This window comes from Cyprinus carpio, unplaced genomic scaffold (genome assembly GCF_018340385.1).
Source record: "Cyprinus carpio isolate SPL01 unplaced genomic scaffold, ASM1834038v1 S000006753, whole genome shotgun sequence".
Taxonomy (NCBI): domain Eukaryota; kingdom Metazoa; phylum Chordata; class Actinopteri; order Cypriniformes; family Cyprinidae; genus Cyprinus; species Cyprinus carpio.
Window position 1 is genome coordinate 307780 of NW_024879352.1, and position 27882 is coordinate 335661.

The 27882-nt window shown below is 39.3% G+C and overlaps 1 protein-coding gene and 1 pseudogene across 1 annotated transcript; both read right to left on the minus strand.

The window, feature by feature from the left end:
• Nucleotides 1-942: 942 nt before the first annotated feature.
• LOC122144734 (platelet-derived growth factor receptor alpha-like) lies at nucleotides 943-5181 on the minus strand. The gene is made up of 4 exons (XM_042755860.1): nucleotides 4931-5181; nucleotides 2520-2598; nucleotides 1882-2142; nucleotides 943-1787 (listed from the first exon to the last, which is right to left on the minus strand). Exons 2-4 carry the CDS (start codon nucleotides 2575-2577, stop codon nucleotides 1549-1551), a joined length of 558 nt encoding a protein of 185 aa, XP_042611794.1. The 5' UTR covers nucleotides 2578-2598; nucleotides 4931-5181; the 3' UTR covers nucleotides 943-1548.
• Nucleotides 5182-13146: 7965 nt separating this feature from the next.
• Nucleotides 13147-26973, minus strand: LOC122144708 (annotated as a pseudogene).
• Nucleotides 26974-27882: the final 909 nt, after the last annotated feature.

A 27882-nucleotide genomic window follows, 5' to 3' on the forward strand; every position in this document is an offset into this window, starting at 1 on the left:
CAGACTGATTTAAATGGATTGGTGAGCTACATGATACATCCAAACCAACTGAAATATAAGTAAATCATTCCAGCAAACAAACACACAAACTCTAACTAACTAACTTGCATGTTTTTTCCCATAACCAAAAAAAAAAAAAAAATAATAAGAAAATAAAAACACCACCACCAAATACACACAGAACTTTTCAACTAAAACTAACCAACCAACTAACAAAATTACTAACCAGCATCTTTTAATTTGGAATTCATATTAAAAAGTGCAAAACAAAACAACAGAGTCACTAACAACTTTTGATTTGAAGCTCACATTGTTCATCAACCATACAAAAACTACATAAGCTAACTATCTACCTACCTAACTAACACAACCATTATATCAACTAAAACTAACCTACTTAACTAACTTACAAACTAGTATCTGTTGATTTGAAACTTACAATTAATAATCAAATAAACACAACGATTTCAAATAACTAACAAACAAATTTTGATTTGGAATTGACATCAATCATCCAAAACAAAAATATTAACTAAAACTACCAGGCATCTTTATTTTGGAAAAACCCTTCATTAAACTAGTTAATACACACAGACCTCTATGATCTTGTGAATCCCAAACACATGTGGATTCACAAAACCACAGAGGTCTCACAGAGGTGAGAAACGCACATCTGTCTTAAACACTCACAGGACATGCGGGTCATAGGTCAAAGTACATAGTAAATTAGTGTCACTTTTGAGGTTTCTACCTTGACTTTTGTACATTTTTGCATTTCCCTCCAACCATTAAATAAAGAACGAGAGAATACTGCCCCAGAATATGCCTCTGCATCACACCAGAAGTCTTATGGAGTTCATATAAGTTTTTGTTTATATTAGTTATGTACAAACACAGAGAGGGAAAGAGAGAAACAGAAAAGAGATGAGGGTCTTGCCTGTTTTTTGGGGATGCAGCCACTGCTGGCGGAAAGCCTCCCCAGGAGGGGTCTCACAGGTAAGATTGACAGCATCCCCCTCTTTCACGTCCTCCATACTGGCTCTCAGCTGTATGCTGAAGCTCTTCTCTTTATAATCTTCAGTACAATACAAATCATTCGAAAAATTAACAATGCTACAATTAAATTCATTTTGTTTACTAGTCCTTTAATAATAATAAAAACAAATGTGAAATCAACGCCAGTTACTGCTTACTCAAATTTAGTCCAGAACCAATTCAGAAACACCCAATCACTCTTTTTCTCTTCATTAATGGCTATAAATGTTCTTCTCATGAGTAACTTGAAGGGTATGATGATTCAAAATGAAACAAGTATACATCAGCATCTCACACCTGCAGCCCACCCCAACTCAAAATGTCATCACTCTTCACTAACAAGAATTTGTCATCTCCCATGGTACTCATGTAGTGTCAAAGCTATGACCTAATGTTTCACTTTTCTTTGTCAAAAAAAAAATACATTATACATTATACTGTTTGAAATTTTAATAAAACACTCTAAATGTTTAATTATTTATGGTGCATTACTTACCCTTATCATTTGTCACATTATAAAACGATGCTGTGCACTGCTTTGCCATTCACGCTCATCTCGCAAACATAGTGACCCGGTGATAATACACCAAAAAACCCGAGTTTGGGGTTGTAAGGCACAGAAACCTCATCCCCACTCTGCAGGTTTCTAAGAATCACTTGAGAATGTGGGTTTGTAGCACGGCAGGGGATAATTGTGCCCACTGCCTCATCTATCTCAACAGCAGGTTCAGACACAAATGGAACCTCAGGATCTGTGGAAAAAGAGATGGGAGACCATTTTACAAATGCAAAACGTACTAATTATTTTAGATATATATTTAGTTGTTTTGAACAACAATAATGTACCTAGAACAAAAACATAGATATCAGTGTCTTTTTCAGGTTGATCCTCATACAAACAGGTGTAGTATCCTGTGTTAGAGGCCACAGCATCAGTGATCACCAAAGTACTGTGATTAAATCCAGACTGCACTTCAGTGTTGGCCGCTAATGGCTCGAACCATGTCACTCTCCTCTCTCCGGAGCAAGTGATGGTGAACTCAGAATGAGGTGTCAGAATAAATTCCTTTTTATCTGAATTAATAACCGGCCAAGGTTTTGAAACATCTGCAGGAAAATATTTAATATATTTGATTAATTATAGCTTATGCCTTTAAATAGCAGTGGTATATTTGTAAAATAAATGTAAATGAATACATATATATATGGTTGTCTTGTATATATATATATATATATATATATATATATATATATATATATATATATATATATATATATATATATATATATAAAACATTACTCAAGATAAATACTAGTAATAAATTTATAAAAAAGCGAAAAACAAACAACAATATATATATATATATATATATATATAATATATATATATATATATATATATATATATATATATATATATATATACATATATATATATATATATATTTCACATTAACATTTTCCTAGATTTTTAACATCCATACCTGACAATACCCCTAGTAAAACAATCCCAAAAACGAGATGTGTCTCCAGGAACCCCATGGTCACTTGGATTGTGCTCAGCTGAAAGAGGAGAAAATATGAAATTCTATTTTATAAAATTGACAGAAAATGAAAGTCATAAAGAAAAAAAATCCAAACATATAAAACACAGCCAATGTCTTTGTGAGTTCTTGGTTGTCTTGTATTGATCTCTTGTGGTTATCCGATATAAAAGATGAACCTCTATTCAGTAATAGCTCAGGTAGCCTAGGGAGTCCACTGAATAATCGGCAGCAGAAAGTTTTGGAAAGGTTCAGAGCCAAGACATAAAATGTCTCTAAAGAGTCTGGACGCGGTTCAGTCAGTAAACTGACGCCAGACTCTTTGTCGGAGGAACGCTTGGACAGCTCGGTTCAGCTTTGTTTGACCACGAGGTGGAGACACAGTACACATTTTCCCGAAGACATGGTGTTTTCTCACTACATTCTTACAGCTGTAACTTTTAAATCCTAAAACATATGTATACAGCAAAATATAGGCTAACATGGACACATACATCATTATTAAGATTATTGTGCTTATCTGTAGGCTACTTAATATATCTATGTGTGGAAATTATGTGGGATTAACTGTTTACTTTATTTTAAAGATAAATTTGGTCATCTGCATTTAAATTGGTATTCAAACTTTTTCTGAACGTTGAGACTAGCTACAGTGCGTAAACAGATTTCAGTCCACACTTTGTTGCATTGTCTTTGTCCCGTCACTGGTTTATGGGCTTGTTTTGCCAAATTTCTAATCAGACATTCCGCGCTCGCGTGTTTTATCTCTGTCTGTCTGATCCTCGGACCCCTGGGTTCCATCAGCGCTTCAGCAGACAGTCAGTGCCGCACAATCTGAAGTGGTCAGCTCTGTTAAAACTCAGTTATCCTGAAGAAACGCACCAATTATTTAAGTAATTTTCAAAAAATAATAAAAAATAAAATTAAATAATTAAATGATTGATGAAATCATGCAGTTATTTTGTAAGATAAGTGGTTCCGCAAGGTCTACTTCAAAGTGAAGAAGAAAAAAGAAAAAAACAAGAACTCGTTTTACAGCCCAGAGAAGACAGAAGCACAGCCGTTTGCTCATCTCAGCCCTTTCAAGCTAATTATCCTTGGTGAATCCGGGGGGTGTTGAGTAAGAATGTAATTAGTCGACCCCTTTCTGTGCCGTAATTTGGGAATCCATTGGATTGCCGTGGGAATCCATTGTGGAATGGCAGCCGCATACGGGTGCGCATTTGGTACCGCTCATCTGTCCAGCGGTGACTGGAGCGCAAATCTCGGCCCGCACTTTTCTCTGCGCACCCCCCATCGCCAGGCGCCCACACACAGATGCGCATCTGGCTGCCAAACACAACCGATCCGCTGCGCTTGACACTTTCGGGCAACAGCTGAATGAGTGGTGCCCTCCAACACCCAGCTACTTCACGCGTAAAAGCGATTTCCATGATAATAAAAGAAAGCGGTCTAAAGATAGTCTTTTGAGGTAAAGTTACTGAGTACATTTGTAATCGCTGCCTTTCATTTCATCCAGTTTAAGCCTTATTTTAGTCAAGGCAAAGCAACACGGTCTTCTTGATCCTTGGTAAATAGTATCTAAATTGCATTAATTTAATCCAGATGTGAAAGAGTTTCCCATTCATGTAGATTCATCATCAACTAGGTCTTCAGCGCAGAAGGCAGCAAAGAAGTTGTCTAAACTCCTCAATTGCGCTTTGACTCCATCGCTAATAAACAAATATCCATTCCGCAGTCCAATCCAACGAATGGTATTCCAGTATGTTTATAGGCATCCCATTTAAATTTTGATGGGTAAACAAGTCTCCAAATCTAGTCCGAAATGTGTTAGCCATTAGATGCCAGTACTGCGCCTCTCCACGGGCTGAGACACCCCCAGCTGCGCGCCTGCGGCTCCAACTGAGATCCAGCACAACCAGGCTTAGACTTTACGGACGATAATGCGATTCCTTGGAGGGGGAAAAGTCTATAATCCTGCTCGACGCAAAAGTGTCCAGAATCAAAGTTGAAAAATCCATCTATTTTTTTCTGAGATGAAAACGAATGATTGACGTGTCCATTGTGAGCGTTGATGAAAAAATATTTAAATCCCAGTGTCATTTAAAGTAAAACAATTTAGCGAGAGTTGATATAGGGCTAAAGTGAATTTTCTTTTTACTCGTCTCAGAAATAGAGGAAATTAATTAATTAAAAAAAAAAAACGCAATTGTTAAAAAAAAGAACAGCTTTAATTAGTCTAATCCTGAATAAGTGCAATTATGCTCAAATGTTTTTGAACATCCTGAGGGAAACTTTGCATGAAAGAAAATACAAAATAAACTAAAAAAACTAATTTAAGCATACAATACCTTTTTAATGCCTTTTGATTGCTCCCTTTGATAAAAGAACAGCCAAAATGAATGTCAAAGCTCTTGTAAAATACTCTAATCAGCCTAAGGGTCCTCAGTTGTAAAGCAATAGTAATCCTCTCCCTTGTGCTGCGCTCCTCCGTCCTGCTCCACGGCCACTCACACAAATGCGCGTCTGCAACAGCAACCTGTAATTGATTCAATGTTACAGTCCATCCTTCCCAGAGAACTAATCATCTGGCTCAAAGTAAAAAACTCTCAGGAAAAGGCCCCTCCTCCCTCTGCCCCAGGCGTTTTTTTCAAAATAAGAGTCTGTGTTTTCACACTACAGCTCCGAAGGTCAGATTTCTCCGTGCTCTGCAGTTCTGAAGGAGGTGCATGAAAAGAGGTTGAGCGGGGGGGAAAAGGACCATATGTTTGTTGTAAGTCCAAGAGAAGCCCTTTTGGAATAAAGGGATCTTTTTGTGGGGACAATGAAGGCAAGTGACCCATTAAAAGTGTTTTTATAGAGTCTTAGGTATAAAAAAAAATCAAAGAATTGGGAATGCACAATTATTCCGTTCCTAACGCTGCATTTTTCACGTTCAGCGTTTAGTTGATTGCGCTTTTTCATTTATAGTTGTTGCTGTTGCTGCAGCTATTTGCACTTTCTTTTATGTATATTCATTTAAGATGACTTTCATTTGTGGTTCTCGTGTCATTTTCTGCAAGGACGTTCAGTAGTTCCGTTTATTCAGCCTTCATTTCAAATAAACAAAATGTGAAGAGTGCAGTGAGATTGTGAAATGGTTCATTCAGTAGAGAAATTACAAAAATCGGGGGTCCATCAAAAGCACGTGCTGACGCATGCAAGGGGGCGCTCTAACATAAGAAACATGTTCAGTCGTTCTCAGTCTCTCTCTCTCTCTCTCTCTCTCTCTCTCTCTCTATATATATACTTTATTATAGCCTACTTTTAAATAAACATTTAAATGGCATCTAAAACATTACCACTCGTTGAAACGTAATGGGTTCATCTGTATTCGAAAATGTTGAAATTTGTGGAAAACACCCAATAATTGCCAATATACGTCTTCTCCTAAAGTATACCAGACTGCAGATAATGGATCATTATGAAAACTAGTACTCTATATGTGTCCCAGCACACGGTGAGTGAAGCCCCGGGGCAGGCTTGGCCCCCTCTAGCCCTTTTCAGTTCTTCCTGCAGTCGGTCCAGAGGAGCCCGCTGCAGCTCACCCTCAGAGAAACACATCTCCAGTTGCTCAACACACATTATTTACACATGTTCGTGCCGCCCGGCTGCGCAAAAGAACAGAGTCCCTTATTCTGGAAACAAAAGACTCTAATCTCTTGAGACTAAAAGTAAAGCTTCAGAAACAGCGCGGATACGTTGATCTGTGCTTTAGTTTAGAAAGCATTTAAATGCATTGAAGTCAGCAAAATATTGGCAACCAATACGTGCAATTATGCTGTTCTCTAATTCGCGACCGGCTGTAGTTTTTTTTATTGTTAAGCTTTCTGCATTAAATGTATTTCAATTTAAGAAGCAGATCTGTTAAACTATATACCAAACAGACGTAGCCTGTTTGATAATGAGAATATTTTGAATGACCGAGATATGATCAGCTCAGCTGTCTCAGAAAGTTTCCTGAAAAGTTTAAAACCAAGCACTTTTCAAACAACCGTGAAAACTCTCAAAATTCGACAATTTCTAAATTTTCTGATTGTGCTGTAATTTAAATAAAATATTTCATGTAAACTGTGTGTATATATATATTTATTTATTTTTTTGCAAAAAAAGTTGTTAAACTACAAAACAAACAATTCATGACTCTGCAACTAAAAGAAAAAAATGTAAGATAACGTTAAATATTCCGCATTCAGCGATATGTTTGTGACTGTTTGTTCGGAAATAATTTCATTTCAGTTTAAAAAGAATGTCCAGTATGGGACGAATGCCGAGCAGGGGGGAGAATCTGTCTCAGCTACGGGACACCAGCACTTTAGTCTACATCCTCTCAGTAGCCTAGTCTGACGATAAGATGAATAAATCGTTTTCACAGGAACATTCAGTGAGAGTCTGACTGATGTGCGGCCGAGTTTTTTACCTTAAATGTCTGAATGAAGAAATGCGGGTGTGTGCGTTTTGAGTCTAGTCTAGCTTTCGAGATAGATAACCACATGGTGGCGTATGTGTCCATCGGTGGGACAGCCTGCATCCATCTCTCTCCTGTCATTACAGTTCTAGCCTATTTAAGAGAGAGAGAGAGATTCAGAGAGATAGAGTGTGAGAGAGAATTAAAGACCCTTGGGAGTAATACAAATGGATTCGAAGTAAAAACCACATCAAAACATATGGATTTAACTTTATTAGAGCTATAACGACTTATAAAGAATGGGAGCAATAACAACAAAGACTTGAGGTTTGACATTTTGACATGCATATGTTATTTCACAGAAAAAAAGAACAGAATAGTAATTTTACCACAATCTGCTTTTACTATGTTACTACGTTGTCAACTGATTTAACATAGTAAACAGCAGTATAGAAGGTTCAATTCCAGTTTCCTTAAGGCAAATTTGATATTAATTCTCAGTCTTAGAAATGAAAAATCATTCCAACTTGAAGAGATATTCAAGCATTCCAACTCCAAAAGAAAAAATCTTTCTCTGTTATCTGTGGCTGATATGGTCATACCGTTTGCATGGTCAAGTTTTTTTTTCCACACACGCGCTGTCCAGCGTGCTGAAGCTCGCATTTTTTTTCTATATCGGCTATATATTAGTGGGCGTGGGGCCGGGCGGAAGCGCTACTGCTCTGCGCGGAGGAAAACTTTATAATGAATGATGGTTAACCTTGAACGCAAACAGTCTGTCAGAATAGGAGTTTTGCACCGGAGGGTGGTACAAATGTTAAAGTAAACATTTAGGACACGCTTTTTCGGTGGGCTTTGGTTGCCTAGAGATCTCAAATGTCAAGGAAAAAGTGAAACGATAATTTTACTTTTTGTTCAAATCTGTATGGCTGTTGGGTGCTGAAAATAGCCCTGTTATTTTCTGTCATTATAGGTCAATAAAAGTAACCCTCTTGTTTTTGTCCATATTGTCATGTATGAAGGTAAAATAATGTCTAAAAGATTTGCAACCAGGGTAAGAGTTGTGGAAGTGTACATAAGACTGTAAGCATAAATTAAATATGCATGCACAAGAGAAGCTTTGTAAAGGTGTAAATAGCATTTCAAGCGTAAGGAAAAATGATTGTGCAGCACTGTACTGTTATCCGTGTAATTCAAGTATTGTGAAATTGCAGCTTCGTGCTAACGCAAAATAAATATGAGATCTGCATTTTTCTAACTTCCATTTTTCCGCGCTTACACTTTTGGCCACGTTGTTTTCGCTAAAATACGCTCAAAAGTACTGCAGTAAGCCCCTGAACAGTGATTTGCAAGTGAAAAAACAAAGTTTAAAGAACTGCCAAAACGGATTGACTGCATAGAACCAATCTGTATGTGTAAAAAAAAAAAAAAAAAACTGTTGCAAATGTCTAAATGACTTGTTGTGCATGTGGGGAAAAAGTTCCCGAAATAAACCGATATGTACAGCTCCCTCTTTCTTTTCTCTGCACTTACAATTTTGGCATGATTCTCTCACTGAGTTTTGCAAGCGGGTCCACCACCTTCTTGTAGCCAATCAAATGAGACTCTCCATTTACTCTTATTCCGATTGGTTCAATAAACACATTAAATGCCAAAACATTAATCTTCATTTAGTTCAAGATCTTTCTCGCGCTGCCAGATTGGTACTTTTAATATACACATACATTACAAAATAAATAAACATATAACAACTTAATTAAACATGGAAGTCAGAAAAATGCAGATCATGTTTATTTTGCGATAGCATGAAGCTGCAGTTTCCCAATACTTGAATTACACATACGAGTAACAGTAAAATGCTGCAAATCATTTTTTTCTTACGCTTGAAATGCAATTTACACCTTTACAAAGCTTCTCTTCCACCCTAAAAGTATGGAGTAGAGTTCCAGATCCTCATCACTGTTTAGTTTAAAAGAAAGCACATGAGCTGAATGAAGAGTGATAGTTGTTGGTCTACAAAAGCCAATTTGCATGAAACTTGGTTTTGCATTGGCAACACGATAATCCGAGGACACGGCATCACAGTTTCGCCCCTATAGGTGCAGTACAACAGAGAATGCTGACTACTGCAACCTTTCCATTGAGGAATTTTAAATTGTAGCATTTCAAGGACAAATAAACATAGAAAACTAGATAATTGGACAAACAAACAAACAAAATAACTGCCAACAGTCAATCAAAAAATCAGCAGCCAATAATTTGTTAGTTACTAATCAACAGCACTTGCAATCTTTACCATTAAAATGTCCCCACTATTCCATTCCTCCACCAGGTCCTCTTATATCATGAAATTTAGTATGTATTGACTTATTGTATTGTACTGACTAATCACATTTACAACCAATTACTTTGTGTAGGCCTTATAACTAAGTGGCAAATTATACGCACAAAGGATATTCGTCATGTCCGTACGCTTTTTAGTATGAATATGAAATATTGTTCATCAGTTTTTAGTGTTATGGCTCTGTTAGTACCTCAAAGAGAAAATGTACGTGTAAAAATAAAAACCTTTTCCAGTTCCAGAAAAGGGCTTCTGCGAGGCCTTTTGCTTTTTGCGTTTTTTTTCCTCTTGTGTTTGTCAGAAAATATTTTTTTTTTTTTTTTTTTTTTCTTCTTTTTTTTTAAAATGTAGATGTTCAAAGAAGCACAATAAATGTTCAAAGAAGCAAACCAAATACAACATTTACAAACTGATTACAATGACAAGAACTCGATATTTCTGCATCATTGCTGATTATTTACAGGCCTCAAGTCTGCTTTCCAACCCTCAATACAATCACACAGAGACACTAGTCTGTAGAGAGGAAGCAAAGACATTTTCTTTGTTTATTCTCCAAATAAATACATTATGGTTATCATAAATTAATGCTATCTGGAATAGACTGACCAGGGCTGAGATCTTAAATAGAATTGGCCACCTGTTGCTTCAGACTACTCGACCTCACAGGTTCCTTCACATGGTCGTGCATCCCATCTATCTATCTATCTATCTATCTATCTATCTATCTATCTATCTATCTATCATCTATCTATCAAACTACTAACATCTATTATATACTAAAAACCAAAAAATATCCATAAAAAAACAAAAAACCTATCTATCTATCTTATCTATCTATTATCTATCTATCTATCTATCTATTAGACTTTAATATGTTTCACTGGTATAGTCTACACAGGCCACTGATCCCAGACCATGATTCTCCTTATTTCCACCTGAAGGAGCTGGGCCAAAGTAATGAATAATATGTCTGTTCTCTAACATGTGTGATGGAATATAATATAATCATATATTATCTCATTCAATGCTGACTCTTTTTACAACGGGCTCCTATACATTCCTATCCAGCAAAGCCACTAAGCACACTTGATAATATAGTGGGCACGCTCAGGAGAGCAACAATGGGACACCTTAAAACGGAGCTGACACGTCTCAGAAAGGGCCCATCTAGAGAGCCCGACAAAAGCGCTCGGGCACATATTGTGTGATGACCGAGTTCCACTAAAATTTAAGTCACCATGGACAGCATGATTGGACACGTGTCTAGGAATTCCCCAGTTCCATCATCTATTAAAAACAAATCGTTTGGCGGAAAGCCCAAACGATGTCCTCGACGCTCAAGATTTCACGTTAACGGCGTTTTTCAGCCATTTCACTTTCCCGTGGTAAAACTAAAAAAGCGGTTCAAAACAGGTTTTGGAGGCATTCATTGCGCGAGTGCCCCACTTCTCTCAAGGCGAAAGCAGCTGCAAATGCTTAAAAAGGGCTTCTTTAATTGCTCTTTGTCATGCGTAATTGCCCATTTTTGCGACAGTGCATAATCTTGTTAAAAGCTGAGCTGTACTTTTTTTCCATTTTAATTTGTTTTTTAAGCATAGGATTCTCTAATATATCTGGTATTCAGGCCCTACCCGTACAAGTCATATACCATGCGCATGCCATAACACCAACAGAAGCTTGCATTACCTTGCCTCACATCCTAAATGTGAAGCTTAAACATTTTTTTTTTTTTACAGAACAGAACAGAAGAAGTACAGAACAACTTCCGACCTAAATAAATAAAAAGCTAATATATATATATTATATATTATATATATATATATATATATATATATATATAATATCATATATCTATATATATATCATGTAAAATGACATGATTTTATCTAGGTTTGTTTATTTTTTTAGTATCAATAAACCCAGTTAAAATTAAGTGCGCATTTCAAAGTTTTCAAGTTCAAAAACTCCAAAACTGGATATTAATAAAGTGACAAGTGTATAGCCTACGGGGTCAAACGTGGTCACGTCTGAAAAAACGGGAGTCAGTTCTGAAACGGTTGAAAACTCTTTTGTCAGGAGGTCTTTTCTCTCTCCACCACTGCGAGGGGTGACGTCTAATTCGCTAATAAGAAAATTCAATATATATTCATTAGGTGCCTTCCCTCGATAATATAGGATCGTGAAGCGAGACGTGAAAGGAGCCATTTATTCCGCCTCTGAATCTAAGGACCTGCGTGGGACCCAAAATTTCACCTGCTTCCCTTCTCAATTAGGAATGATATCTCTCAAACTCTGACGGAACACGAGGTTAAATTAAGCGTTCGCTAATTTCCTATCACCCCTCATACTTTAATCCCTCAATTTTTTTTCAGCATGCCCCCTCAATGTGGCCCAAGTTGAAAGTTCAATAGTGCCTAATGAAACAGTGACTAAATCGTTTTCTCGCGCGCGGAGGAACCCTGTAAGACGTCCAGTGAAAGGCCTTGAGCTCGCCGCCGTCGGGGGTCCGCCGGGCATAAATGCGAGTTCCTGGCGGACAATCTAACTGAACAAAGCCTTTGGCCAGCTCTGCGTAGCTTTTTTCCGCGCTCGTATTGAAGGAATTGCTACATAAGCAACCAACGTGGGGACAAAAACTGCAATTAAACTGCTTTCGGATTAAACTTAACAGGGGGGCAACCGTCCTCTTGAAAAGCGCACACACGAATAGGCTCGACGTATAATTGACTATCACTGGCTCGTGAGATACAAATTCTCTCCTAAGCCTTTTGTGGCCTATGCACTAGTAGGGAATATATGAGAAGAACACTGGAAAAATAAGTGAAAATGCATCTATGTTTAAATGATACTTAAACATCAAGTGAACCCCAGTTGAAATTAAGGCTCTGAAAAAATACGCAAAAGGTTTAACAATTCAATAACATATTTTCAATAAACCAATCGTATGTAGGCTAAATAATAAGCTTTAAAAAATAGCGTTACACTTCAGGAGACTTTTAAAGAAAGAGCTTCTCGTGTTCTCTTTGAAAAGTAAGTGCTTTTCTTAAAAAACACATGCTTTTGGCGCATTTAAAACTATTTTGAAAGTGTTAATAATATAACAAATGCAGAACTTAAGCGTGTCTCCAAAGTTCTATACATGTAACAAACATCAATAAAGAAATAAATAAAAAGTTGAACTGGAGTGTATTCACATTTGAGTAGGCTACGGTTGCCTAAATTCTGGCACAGTCTTTTTTCCCAACAACTTTCTCCATCCTAATGGCCACATGAAAAGTTTTATGTATGTTTGTTTTTATTTTTGTAATATTTGAATAGGTGCCTTGTTCCAGTAGGATAATTAATAAAACTCATGAGTGTAGTAACAGAAGTAGTTTTATTTAAATAAATACAAATATATACATTTTCTTTAATAAAAAGTTCAGGTGAAAAAACAAATCACAGTTTCTCCAGTAGTCTAGGACAGGTTGGATTAACAGTCTGCATATTTACAATATCACACAGGGAATGTTTTATCTTCTCTCATATATCCAACAGGGATGACAGCATGACTCTTATCCGTGGTCCTTTCAAAAACGTTTTCACTTAAAACTGTAAAAACGTTATTTACTTGCATCACTGAACTATTATTTCACATTTTGCCGTACAGATAGGACAAATACCCGACTTGAGTGTCAGGGTTAAAAAATACATTGAGAGGAAATAGGGAGGAATTGGTAGTAGCTAAACTTCCATACCCTTCGGGTTATGGAAATATGGAAGACATGTCCAATAAATTCAGTCGTTTCAACGGATCCGTAATATGTACCATGCAAGTTACCAAACTTAAGTCTATGATGTTCGCGGCGCCCCTAGATAGGTGAAGTCTCCTTCTCCTCTGTTGCTGACACAGGTGACAGGGATTTCGTTCGTCTTCTGAGCGCGGATAGTGTGAGTGGCTGCCTGAGCATTTGCATCCTGCGTGCGCACTCCGTTGCGTACCTTGCCTTCTTTCTTGTGTTTAACTCGGCGGTTTTTGGAACCCATATTTTCACCTGTTTCTCTGATAGATTTAAATAAGTGGCTATTTCTGCGATTCCGGCGTAAGCGGGAGAGGTACATGTTAGATGAGAATTCGCGCTCCAATTCAAGCAGCTGAGTGCTGGTGAAGGCAGTGCGCATCCGTTTTGCCGTTCTGTATGTGGCTGTTGTCAACGCACCTATAGGAGAGAAAAAAGAAACTCTTAAAATTACGTCATCATTACAATCAACTTTGCAAAATAATTAAACGAATGCCTAACAAATCATTCTATGTATTTGAGATGTAAATGTGCAAAATATGGTCAACGCAGTTCATTTATAAAAAAGAAAAAATAATACAAAAGGGTAAAATGCGTAAAGACTTTGGAATTCTATAAATTGTTTCCCTGTCAAATAGTCAAGCGTCTCATGATAAGGAGTAACAGGTGTATAGCATGCGCGCGCACTCACTCACCTAGAGACAGACAGTGATACCTCCGAGGGTCAGTGACGCTGTAGCTTGTGGGCGTGCAGACAGGCGCGTGTTATGTCCCGTGTCCCGGTGTGCGCTAACGCGGGGCTCTGTTGGTGTGCTACCCTCTGACAGAAAGCTGCGTCACCGGCGGAGAAGCCCTGTCCCTTCAGCAGTGGGATTCCGCCGCGGGGAGAGTGGATATGAGAGGTTTTACGCACAGCGGACAGACACAGAAGGTTCCGGTCTTTCCGGGACGGGCAAACGGTCGCAGTGACGCTCATCACCCCGGGAGAGTGCATGCCAATGGGGATGAGAAAAGTCTTGTCCCGTTGTGCTCGCTCAGAGCCGGGCGAGCGGGATCCTTGATAATCAAAGAGTCTACGTAGAAAAGACCCTCGACATGATTGCTTCTGTCTGGCGATGCTGATGGTGTCAGTGATACCACACTGATGGATGGCGATGCTCCAAGGACTTGCGCAGCACACAGTGGTCTTAACACTGTTCCTAAAGCCCTCGGGAGCTGGCTTATGTTTGATAGTTCAACAAAAGGGACCCCGGGAGAGGGCCGGCCCTAACGTCACCCACGTGCGCTCACGGCCTAGGGGCTTTAGTACCTCTGGTGTCCCGAGACACGTGATGCCCATGAGAGCCTCCAATCAAATCTTTGCCCATACAGTCTCGTTAGCTCCGCGGGTATACGCTTCTCGACAGGCAAAGTGGCACAACAGCTCTGGCAAGTGCGCCTACTGAGATATCAACAATTATCCCTTTATAATCCTGGTCTAATATACTGCATTATTATTTTAGATTTTCAGATGATGTTGAAGAAAGGCAGGCCTTTATTTCTCACATAAACTGAGCTTACATTGTCTTTGTGTCGACATTAAAGTAACTTTCTCCATTTGACATGGCAAATTACACCTCAGTATACAAATAACTCAAGAGATCATTGGCCAAAAGCCATGTTCGTCCCTCATGGTTCTCTTATGTGTATACCGTATTAGGGTATTCCTATTGACCTAACTTTAAATTTAATAGTTTACAAAAAAACTATATGATACATAAACATTTTCCCCATCTATTTAACTGTATTTATTTGATAAATTATAGACCGGTTTAACAAAAGAAACACTGTATACCAGTGATGAATTATAATGCACATCTAGGATACGCTTAGAATATGTCTCAAATGAACAAACTTATTGCCAAGTATCGTTTATGATAAAAAACCCCTTTGATTCAAAAACTAAAAGCAACTGAATCTCTGAGCAAAATCGAATAAAACTCTCTATGCAAATCAGCTGCATGTTATAATCTTGGTTCGGGTCTGTTTGGAAAGATCTCGGGGTCGGCAATTAAAGATTTATGATTCTCAGTGGAGTCTGGGCAATTGCAATTTGATAGAGATTAGGATTCAATTAGAAAGTGTTTATTGTGGAGGTTTTGGAGTGGATAAACAGCCACCAGCTATTTCAGAAATGCGTTAATCCCTCATCTTGTGACAATAATTAGCGGGTTTTGATCTCTCGGCGGGTCAGCAGCGGGTTGAGCTTCCACTTTCATCTGCGCGCGAACGCCTCTTACCTCCAAAACACTGCGCGAGGAGGCCCGTGGCGCGAGCGAGCGAGCGAGCTTTGACGAGGTTAAGAGTCTCCTCAAAACGGCAGGTCTGGCATTATTCTATCTCCTACTCTGTCGGGAGAGACTTGACCTCGTCAAGTCTTGTCTGAATGTTACAGTGAAAGTAATCCTGTCAGTCTATAAGAGCTATATTGCCCGTGGATGTTGGCTGCAATTATCTCAGCTCACACAATTACAGGCCTGACACCTGAGCTTTTCAATAACATGCTAAACATAGTAAAATTACCTCTCATTTGGGGCGGCTTTTATGGATGTTATGAAAAAAATTTAAAGTCTGCTAATGATGATTGAGGGCAAAGTTCAAGCGCCGTAATGACGATTTCATATCAGCATTTAGAGTTAATATCACCAAGAGAAGATGCTACCGGGTGCTTTTCTTTCATATGCATTTAATTGCTAAAATCAGCGGCAAGTTTCATTCTTAAACGAGGTAGAATATGACTTTAAAGTGGTCTGAATAGGGGAGGCGAAAAAACAAAACACATCTGTCATTGTGGCTGTAATTGTTGTAATGGAGGAAACACGGCGTATGAGACTTGAGAGAAGAGGGAGAGAGAGACGGACAGATATGAATGACAACCCAAGCGGAATGATTTGCGGCGCGCGCCGATCCGTCCAGTCTTCAATATTATTTTTTTTTCACATCCATAATTCTTCACGATAAAATTTCATTGTCTATTAAGTAATCCCACAAATGAGAGCCTTATTAGTCTGTAATGAGCTGTAATTGCCACGAATAGCCGGGCCACGTGGAAGGATTTAAGACTTAAGCCGTCGGGTACTGTGCACAGAGTGTTACCTAGCCATTACTTTCATAATTCAAGGGGAAAAATAGCCCATTTAAGGGGGGAAAAATCCTTTGATTCCTTTCATTCTGCTCCGGATGATATGAATACATCTTTGTTCTGCTTGGGTTATAGAAGAAGAGTCTAAAAAACACGCGTAGCAAAGTGCCTATTTCCAAGAGAAGCGACTGTGGTTGAATAACGCAATATTGCAGATAAAATTTGCAGATAAAATGTTGTACAGCACTCCAATCGATATTTTGACCCCCTTTCGTTGTAATTTATAGTGTTTGGCTAGCTAGGCCCTGAATGACGCCTGTCATCAACTGTAAGGTTACTTTGCAATTCATTTACAGTTTACACAAGTATTAAGTATTAAAAACATACTACTTTCCTCAGGTCTTCGTTACGCTATAAATACAACATCGTGTTTGGGTACTGGAACCAAGCCAAGTGAAACCAATTTATTTTTTATTTGTTATTTCAATATAAATAATAAGAATGTGGTCTTCTACCTTTTATATACTATCTTATATGGCTATTTTACTTTTTATTTTACATATTCTCTGTGCAAATATTCCGCAGAGGCCCCCTGGGGAAAATGGCCCACTGGATGTAATTTTCTGCCAAACACTAAAGCCTAAAACTAGACAACTTTCATAAACACCTTTTATACTTCCACAAAACTGTTTTTTGCATAAGCGGATGTGAATGGATTTGTTGTGACTGTTGTGCAAAGTGGGTCCAAACGGACTGCTCCACAGTGGAGTGCTCAGCACGAGTGTCTGTTGAATAAAAACAGAAATTATTATAAAATATGTTGAGATAGCGTGTCAAAAATGAAATAAACCAGGAAAAATTGACAGTGTCTGCTGAAATGTCCCAAAATTTCTTTACCATTTCATTACTTAAACGGTTTACTTTTATCATACTGAATAAAATATTTTCCTATGGGGTCTTAAACGTTTAGACCTGTTGGGATTCTAATCAAAAGTCATGCATTTTTTTAATGGATTTCAATTCAAGGATCACACATGGGTGCAGTTTCATGCAGTTAGTTTTATAAGTCCAACTACAGGGAGAAAGCTACTTCTAAACACACACACACACACACTTACGTTATTATTAGCTAACTATTAATTAATTATATTTACATCAAATAGCCTACGTGAGTAGTTATCTCTTAATGTGGTGTGTTAAAATGAACACAGTTGTCAACATGGCAAAAGCTCTCACCTTCATCCCCGTGCAATAATGCACTATCGTGCGGTCCATACTGCCGTGTATTTTTATTGCATAAGTTGTCATTAATTGTGTCCAAACGCCTCCTCACAAAACGTTGCATTGTGGCACAAAGGGGGCCAGCCTGCGGCATCCCATCCCGACTGGATTTACAGTTTTTGGGTTGATTCCCCCCATTCCCAGTAACTAAGCACCACACACGGTGAATACTGAAAACTGAAAAAGAACACTCGGGTTTTCAATATAGTCTTCATAAAGCAATGGGTGACACGTGAACAATGATCCCGCAGACAACATAGCTGCGCGCAGTGGACTTTCCATTGCCAATTATCTCCTTCATCTGAATAGCAGCTGCAGGGCTGCTCTTCATTTTCATCGTTTTGGGGGCTGAGTGGGGGCTTAAATTCCGCATTGCCTGTGTGTGTCAAAAATCTACTTTATGTCTTAATGACGGATATGATTTTATATAAACACGGAGCCCGGAGCCACACATATATGAATTTCTACAGCAACTGCAACTGTTGCTTATTATCAACGTGTGCTCTTTGCGAGTAAAGGACTGCTAAATATATTGTATTAATAGAGGTTTATTTCTCAATAACACACACTAAGAATGGTGGAGACTTGCAAGATAAGCCTCATAAACAGCGTGCGCACATTTAGGAGAGGCCACAAAACAAGATTAAATGCCGACAGATTCAGTGATGCTGAACTACAGTGTTTCCCCACAAGAAGCGCCACTAACCCGCAATTAACAAAACACCCGCTCTCTCAGCACCACATACTCAGACGCACACAACTCTCATCATAGCCAACAGTGTCCTTCCAAACGACTAGACAAAACATTTCATGACTAACACCCATCACAGGCGCGACGCAGGACACAAATTGCCCTTATGACCGAATGCGTTTGCGCTTGACATGTTGAAATAAAAATGTGTAAATATGTAAAGGTCTTAAATCACAGGACGGCCACAGAGAGCTGCAGATTTATATCCAAGAGCCACATCCTTTAAAATATATATAGATACTATTTAGGACGTGTCCGGTGCTGGTGCGAATTAGCCACACTGGATGTTTCCTGGTCCAGATATCAAGAACCATATGATAGATAATCAAATGTATCCATGTTTTTCCATTTTTAATCCCATTTTGTTTAAATAATTTAAATATTCCCCCTTAAATTCATTTTATTTAGGTCATCTGAATTTTAATTGTAATAATTTGTAGAGTGTTAGAAGGTGTTGGGTGTCATCTGTATTGTGTGAGCAATAACTTCTGTTCAGGTTGTTGTGGAAATCCTTTTCTTTACGAACTTTGCTTAATCAAGATAATAAAAAATCATACATTTTAAATCAATCGTTTTAAATTACTGTAGGTACTAATTTGTTTGCCTTTTTGTGCAGTAAAATGCACCTGAAAAACAGAATAGCGCATATATGTTTTTATGAAATTAAATGAAAATTAATCACATTAATCAATCATTAATATTATCAGAATATTACGAGACACTCTAGTTTGTTACATAAGTTGGTGTTTTACTGTTAAAGATTATAAAAAATTGCCTGCAACCATTTTAATAAAATAAGATGACCAATTTTCAGCTTTACCCAGATCTTAATAACGACAGTTTGAACTACCCAGTATCAAATTTATTTGTTTATTTGTTTGTTTGGTCTTTTTCATTTTTGAATGTGAAGAAGTATCTGTCAGAATATAAGGTTTTCATTAATTTTCATAACTTCAAAAAAACTGCAAAAATATGTAGTCTCACATAGTATCACTAGAACAGTCCTGATTCCTATTTAGTCAGAACAATGGATTATACTTCCTACTTTTCAGGAATTAACTACTACAAAGTATATCAGAAGCACCAGATTCCTGCAGCCACTGAGGCGCCATTTGTGTTTCATTATTCTGAGGAGGGTTTTTTCTCTGTACGCTCTCTGTGAGCAGATGCACCCTTTGACTTTGTACACACTCTATCGTGTACTGGAGTGCGTCGATGTGTGGTGTTTTACTACTGTCAAGTACAGTAATGTTGTAATCAGAGGCTCATTACCGCACGTCATTTTTTATGCGCACCCCCCCACCCCACAAACAAACTACCACTCATCCCCATATTTCTCTCCGCTTTACTAGAGGATCACTAGTTGAACTTTCATGACTGCCATCGCCCTTTTGCCCCTCCTTCTCACATTCTTTTTTCCCCACATCACTTTCCTATCCTGGATGAACAGGGCACACTTGTATAAATATTGTATTTCTGCCCTTTTCCAGACATTTCTCTGCTGTGTCTCTCTACTGTGTTAGTTTATGAGGTATGAAAGTCTATTTAGAGATTATTTTTGACAGAAGCACAGTCATCATGAGGAGCATCATTTTGTTTTGTCATTCTCTGAATGTCAGTACTTTCTTGCTTGTTTGTGTTTAGATTTTTGGCTTACTACTTGATTTATAAAACTGTGCACACTCGACTTAAGTGCTAGGCACCACCAAAACGCCCCTTAACCAATCCTCTTAACAAATGCATAGGTAAAACATACCTCCTGTTGTCACTGGACATTCATGACATGGAATGTACATGCAAAACAAATCCTTAAGAGTTTGTTAATATTTTAAATACCTGACTGTTAAAAGTAATCATTGAACACATTTTTCATAATGTACATACAGTAGATAGAGTGATGATTACACATATTACTTGCGCAGTTAAAATGACTGAGTTTGCATTTTTTTGCGTGTTTTATTATTAAACTACACACAAATAGTACAGAGTTTAAATGGCAGAGCGATTTTTATCAGTTTTAAGCCCAAAATACAAAATAGCATTAAATGGGCTAATCAGTGTCAGTCAGAAATTGTAATATCCTGAACTTTAAATGTGTCTTACATGTTAATCGTGTTAAACTAAATGGAAAATCAACCTAATTCACCTTAAATATCTTTGCACTTTCTTTTCACCGAATAATTTTTTGCTTTCACAGATAATCTTTTCTCAAATAAAACCCTCCTCTGTATATATCCTCATGTTTCAAGATAATGAAAACATATTTTTGCAGTCAGTGTGGCGCTTTACGAAACAGAAGTTCTGTTTTAATCCAGTTCAAAAGGTTAGACCTGGCCTATCGTACAGTCAGTGGGTTTAACACTGCTTTATTGAGTCATTTGAGGTGTTCTCTTGTGTTTATGTAAATATCAGGCCTACAACTATAACACTGGCTGTGTCGCTTTGAAGCCAAGGATAAGATAGTTCTGGAATTAATTGAGCTGTGCCAGGATAATAAGTCCCAAATCAGGGTAAGTTTACTCAAAGTCACTGTGTGTCTTCCAGACGTGCAATGCACTCAATACAGGTAATCATTTACGCTAGAGCTGCACTCAGAACACTCCTTAATGCCACCTAGATTAAGAAGAGCGATTAAACCCTCAAACCTATCCGGTTTATTCATTTGCAATGCCTTCTCGCTGACCGATTTTTCCAAAACCACATGGGAGCATAAATTTCACAAATGGCGTAGATGCATATGTCTGGGAGATTGGTAGATACCAAAGCAACAGTTATAACTCTAAGATGACACCAGAGGCAGTAACCTGCCATGAAAGACCCCTACCTTAACTGATACTATCAAAGAAAAACAAAGTTTGGATTGGAATTTTCCTTCTTTCTAAAATAGACTTAATATTCAAAGAAACATTGCGCAGTGGAGGTCAGTCGAACGCATTTGCTAATAATAATATCGAATGAAATGAATGAATGAATTAATAAATGAAATAACAATAAATAATAATACAATTAATTAATTCACTTAATTAATAACGTGTCCCCTTTGTTTTCTCAAAAATAAGCCAAACATTTTTGGAGCAGATCAGGCACTCATTGTTTCTCATAGTTTTGGAGTAATAGCCCATCATAGGTAAACCACATGTATGTAACCTACTTTTTGTGTGAAAAACAGCTTATTGCCTTGTGTGTGTGTTGTGGTATTTGCCGTAATGTAATATATTTTTCACAACTGTTGTTTGCCAGACCAATGTAGTGACATAAACCCTAAACCTGTACCATGAAAAGTGATGAGAAATAGCTTTACAGCTCAAATATTTTTTTACTGCTACATATAGTTACTTGAAGTCGTCGATGCTTAATGAACAATAATATTTATTTTTAACTGTTATTTTCTAAATGCTGGATTTATTTATTGTACACAATTCTTAATAATGTTCTTTCTTTTTTTCCATCAATTATGCCTAAATTTAACTTCTGGTGCACTACAGACTTCCTCTCTGGTGACTTATGCAGGACTTCTCCAATCATTCAGCGATCTGTTTTAAGCCCCGCCAACCTTTCTCTTGCTAACTCAGTTTATTGCCTTCAACAACTAAATCACCAAACGACAACAAAAACCCCCAACTTACATTTGTTTTTTTCTTTAGACAAAACCATTTCCACCTGAAGGTATATCACAATATTGAAGAAAAAATAGCTGTCACCTTACATCAAAACTTTCTTTGAAGATTTAATGTACACGATTTGTGACCGAATCAGTCATCCCGGATCTGCCTGTTCCAGTCATTCCAGTGTTTAAAGGGGGTTACTTACCTTTTCAAACTTCCCTATAAGGCTACCAACAATCTTTTGATCAGTTGTGCATAAAATGTGTTAGCTAACACGCACATATTATCGCCAAAAAGACTAGCTATTTTAGAAAAAAACTTTTCATCTCCCACTTTGTGCTTTTCCAACGCAACATTCACCCACACTACACCTCAACACACGCAACCATGTTATGCTACAAGTATCCATTCAAAGCCACGCTAAAATGCACTAAAACAATCTGAATACTCCCTATAAAAGTTGTGATTGTTGTATGCGGGCCTTAATTAATTCTTGTGTGGGGAAAAGCACTCTACAGTCTGGGGTGCACTTCATGTAGCAAGGATGAAAAAAAGGACTAATTGAATTATCACAACTCTTTTAGGTCTCAAATACGAGATTGAGGGATAAGGAAGCCTTTTAATTCTAGTTTTGGAAAGCTTCCAGCAGTGTTCAGAGAGCCACCTCATGGGATATGCGTGTTTTCCCCTGTGTTTCCCTTTAATTGTGGCAGTTTTGTTCTTCCTTTTGTATAAAACCAGGGCCCAGAGGACCTTAATGTTGTTGCATGTACAGAGAGGGAGCGGGGTAGAATCTGAAAGGGCTGGGGTTGTGCTCCCTCTGTCTCTCTCGTGACTCTGTTCCTGTTTAACTAGAGCTGAAGGACCTTCAAGTGTGTGCTGCATCTTATGTGTTGCCTTAGGCACATCGGTTCCCTATTCCTGTGTGTGGAGTGTTTTCTCTCTTTTGGGGTAGGTTTCTGAAATTTGTATGCAAGCAAGCCGGCATGAAGTCCCACTCTTCCTGACTAGAATTTGTATCCCTCACCTTGCCTCGTTGCACAGCGACACTTGCTCAAGCCGCTGGCACTCAAATGTGGATGCACGTGTGAGGGCTTCGCAGCACCTGCTTGAGTCTCCTCCATCTCTATCTCTGTCTCTTTCATTTGCTCTCTCTAAGGTCACTACCTGATTCCTATGGATCTAGTGTTTTTCTACTGAAACATGCACAGTTTCATCCTACAGTATATGAGAGTGGAGTGTGTATTAGGTTATTGAGCCAAATCATTATTGTTGTAAAGAATTAGTTACTTCAACAGTTAGTAACTACATTTTGCACCCTTGTGTGTGTATACTGCATTTTAAATGTATAATGTAAATCTATTTAAGATATACTGTCTCTATAAAGAAAGAAAAGAAAGACAGAAAGAAAGAAATGAAAGAAAGAAAATGTACTACATGCAACCTAACATTTTAGGAGATAAAACAAAAACAGCAAAATTAGGAATAATGATATCAGTCATAATAATAATTAACATAAAATAAAAACTTTTAATATTGTTGTTCCTATTAAACAAAAACAAACAAACAAACAAACAAATTAATAAATAGGAAGTACAACCAACTCATACCACACCAAACCCTGAATACTTGTGGTCTGAAATATTTTGTGAAATTTTCTTTGTGGAGACAAAAACTAAATTGAAATAATAATATTAATAATAGCAATAACCATTCTCCCTATTTTACTCTATCTTCAAAGGTGCCATGTGTAAAGTGACGGTAAAAATATCAAAAAATGACCTACCGCATCACAAGAGATGAGAAGAAATAAGCGATGATGTCAATAAAAAACATGTCAAGTATAGTGGCTGCAGAGATATCCACCTTAATTAGCATTAGCATGACTAGCCCGGTCCCGCAGGTGTCTAATACCAGTTTCGGCCATGGGAGGGCGGTATGCGGCAATATCCCACAAGCAACCTGCAAACACGAAGAACTCGAGACTTAGGTCACTGCAGAGCAAAAGTGGGCGTTTATGACCTTGTGGGTGTTTTCAAACTGCTGGGAGTTTCTAAATCATGCAATCAAAATGATCCCCCTTACCTAACCCCACCCCTAAACCTACCATCACTATGACGTCAGTCAATCAGGTATCATGGTCTAAAAACACCCTGATTTGGTAACTCCCATTACTTTCCTGCAGAGACCTATACTTGAATAACTCGCACGGCTTGTGGGCGTACTTGAACCTGATGTCAATCGTGTGGAAGGTACAGCCCAAACCTTTTTACTTCATTTCAGTTCAGGGAAGAGAGCGAAGGATGCGCGAAGCCTTGGCCAAGAGACCCCTACCACCACCACCACGCCTACAGGGAAATCCCACCGCGCTCCTGATCACCAATCAATCCGATAAGAAAAGGAGCCGAACTAGATTAAACTCGGCCTGCTTTCCATCAGCTGATACACTTATTGGACTTGAAAGGAAATGAGGATTCGCTTCCGAACTTGCACCTTTCTTTTGATTTGTAGTAAGAGCTGTTCTAGTATTTCGCTATAAGTTTGTTTTTATATGCTTTGCGTATTTTTTTCGGGAAGTTATCACATAGAATTTCAAGTTGCGTCGGGGTAAGCCGGGGAGGCCGGGGGCCACCGGACTGCTAGGAGGAGAGCCGCAACGTGAAATTCGGCGCTTGTCCGCCATCCCAGGGGAGCGCAGAACGGACTCGACTGCGCGTAGGAACTCTTCGTGCCTGCCCTCCCGCGTCGTATATGGAATGTGTGGAGTATGACTTGATTTTTTTGCCAGACATTACACATGGCTCCTTTAAAACTGGCTATTTATTTCTGTAATTTATTAGAAGCATGTGTATTTTGTGGAGAGACTTGAATTGCATATCTGATTTGACTTGGGGCATAGAAAATAATTTACTTCTTACGTTTGGTACTACTATAACCATGTGTGAAGCATTAATGGAGAAAGAGATCAAATAAAATAGAAATTCAAGAAAAAAGAGAGCCTCAGGACCACCTTGACCTTTGACCTTTGGCTTCTGACTTATGGCCTTCAGTGTTGTGTTAAAACCTCCGCAGTGAGCAGGGCATCTGAAAAGCAGAGGGAACTTTAACAGATTTATCGAGAGAGAGAGAGAATCACCTAAAGGCGAGGAGATATTTTTCACCCAATGACAAGTGGATGGAAGGGCCGAAGGGAGTGAACTATGGATAAATGATGTCACCGACAGAGAGGCAGAGAGAGAGAGAGAGAGAGAGAGAGAGACAATGGAAGATGGAAATGGGGATATAAAATCTGAGAGACCCGACACACAAAAAAAAGACTACAAATACTACTAAAGAGCCAGGACAGAGGAGGGAGAACACATGAAAAGAAGACAAACTTTCAGAGTCAGTCGAGACCCAGTTAAAGCCAATGAGTGTCTATCCGGCCGAATACACAGGCATTCAAAGGGGTCAACCCCACTGAGCCTCTAAAATGCTGTCATGATAATCCATGGCAAAGATCTCGGCCAGCCTTTTAAACAACCGTGGAATTTTTACGCTTTCTCCCCCACCCTTTTCTTTTCCACCCCTGTTTTTCTCCCTCCGCCCACGTCCATCCTCAAATCTCTCTACCCCCAGTATTCACAAAGTCATTAATGAGACAATTCAAGGCTTTTGGAATCGGCCAGAGGAACATTGTGTGTCAAAGGCGAGACAGAGCAGAGAGGCGCGTCAAAGAAAGGAAAGAGGGGAGTAGAGAGGAGAGCAAATAGTGGAGAGGGCCCAAAATGTACTCCAGCTGAAAGCAGTTAGATCATGTTCTTTTCATGGTCGATTAGAATCAAATCGATCCCTCAGCACCACACCCCCTCCAACCCACACAAACACACACACACCACACACACAAGTCTCCAAGCAACTCCAAAGAGCTATTCCCAAGTACAGCTGTAGCAGCCGTCATGAATGGTAATCAGGTGCCCTGCTGAAATGTGTTTGTAAATGGGCCAATGGGTTTCGAAAGACAAAGACAGCAACAGGACAGAGCAAACAGAAGAGTTGGGAAATGTCATCTATGTGATGGTGTCCAAAATGCCACATTTACAACCAGTGATTTGATAACAATTGTTACTGCTTTTGTTTAGGGACACACAATATATCGATACCATTTCAACTATCTGTCAACTTTAATTTTTTTTTTTTGAATGCGCATATTTTAAATAGGACATTTAATTGTGCTGGTCATTTCCACCTAGTTTTTATATTATGATTACCTTGCGGTCATCTAATGCTAACTTAAAGTTAATTCTTTTAAAAATTCCAACTATGTATCAACACTGTGAAATGTAATCTTTAGAAAATCTCAAAATTTAATATAGCATTTCGTACTTAATGTACCTTATAATGCTAATGATTATATTCACTTGTCGCATTTAAAAGGATTAATTTCAAGTTTTGCTTTTTGCTTTTTAATTTATTTATGTTAAGTACAACACATTAAAATGTAAGTGCTTAGACAACTGTCACACCTCGGCTGGCGTGCTTATAAAAGCGTCCAAGAAGAAGGGTATAACAGGGTATTAGTTTGACAATTCAGGTAAATATCAAGAGGAAAAGGTCAACCATCCAAATATTCACCTATAACACTAAACACTCAATAATAAACAATAGCGGATCCCGGAAGAACTAAATAAATAGGGCTTATGAACACGTGAGGGAAGGCAATCAGAGGCCGTGAAAACAGGTGGGGGAGTGCATCAAAAGAACAGAAACGGTGGAACGGGAATATACCTAATATGGAAAAGCACAGCACGAAACAAAACAGAAGTCCATAACCGTGCATACCGCGCTTCTTCCCGGAACGGTTTGCGCCCCCGCACCTGGCCAGAAAGCCCAGAGGAGGGAGGCGGGGGTTCAGGAGGTAGGGCTAGGGGCAAGGCAAAGGTGCAGGCGCCGGAGAAGACACCGAGCATCGAACAGGTGGATGTGACGGGGGGCAGGAGCCAGGGGGAGCCCGGAGAGGAGGAGCCAGTATGGGTATCCAGAGGCCAGCCAGGAAAGCGGCCATGTGAGTCGACGGTGGGAGGAGCCATGTGGAGGAGGGGCCGACAACACCAGGGGGTCGACGCGGAGAGACTTAGCCGATGGCAGAGGAGTCCAAGACGGAGCCGAGCAACCGCAGAGCCAGGGTGGACCCCGAGGATCCGGAAGGCCAAGGCGGAAGCAGAAGGCTCAGGCGACAAAGGCGGAGACGGGGCACCGGAAAGACCACTGCGGAAGAAGAGTGATGAGGAGGATGGGGGTGGAGCGGAGGGAAAGCGACAAGGAGGAGCGGACCAGAGCAGGAGGGATGGAGGCGAGGGCGAAGCCAGAGAATGAGTCCCGAGGCAGGCGGATGGTTCGACGAATGACCAAGGTGGAGCCGTGAGGGACGAGGAGCCCGGTGGAAGCAGGTGGGAGCCGGGCCACGGGGAGACGGGTGGCTAGGAGCCAAGGCGGAGACGCCGGGTCGAAGGACCGAGGAGGAGTCCAGGATCGGGAGGCTAGGAGGCGGACGACAGGGAACCCCACGCCCAGGTGGAGGTGGTGACTGGAAGTCCTCGAAACTCCCGCTCAGTGGCGCGAAACTCGGGACTGATGGCACCAGCGGGGATGAGGACAGATGGCGTCTGGACTGAGGAGAGGGGTGAGCTCGGAAAGACCAGGGACTGATGGGCGGAACCAGGGAGAAACAGAAGGGGAGGCTGGCACCAGCGGAAAGAGCAGGGATGACGGACGAGGAAACAGAAGGCTGGTCTAGCGGGGAGCGACTCAGATGATGAGAGGGAGGATGGGAGGAAAGAGAAGAAGAAACAGAAGGTCAGGAAAGAACCTCCCAAACCAGTCTATTAGTCCATAAGTTTTTCTGTAGACTTACCAGAGAACGCATGCAGTCACCCTCAGAGGAGGCGGGAGAGGGAGGATGGGAGGGAACACAGAAGGATCAGGGCTGGACAGAACCA

What these genes read in the sequence shown, in the direction of transcription:
- LOC122144734 (XM_042755860.1), bottom strand. Translation starts at nt 2,577, where the DNA reads ATGGGGTTCCTGGAGACACATCTCGTTTTTGGGATTGTTTTACTAGGG. An exon ending in TTTACTAGGGGTATTGTCAG is followed by an intron (nt 2,143 to 2,519) that starts GTATGGATGTTA and finishes ATTTTCCTGCAG; the next exon opens with ATGTTTCAAAACCTTGGCCG. An exon ending in TATCTATGTTTTTGTTCTAG is followed by an intron (nt 1,788 to 1,881) that starts GTACATTATTGT and finishes CTTTTTCCACAG; the next exon opens with ATCCTGAGGTTCCATTTGTG.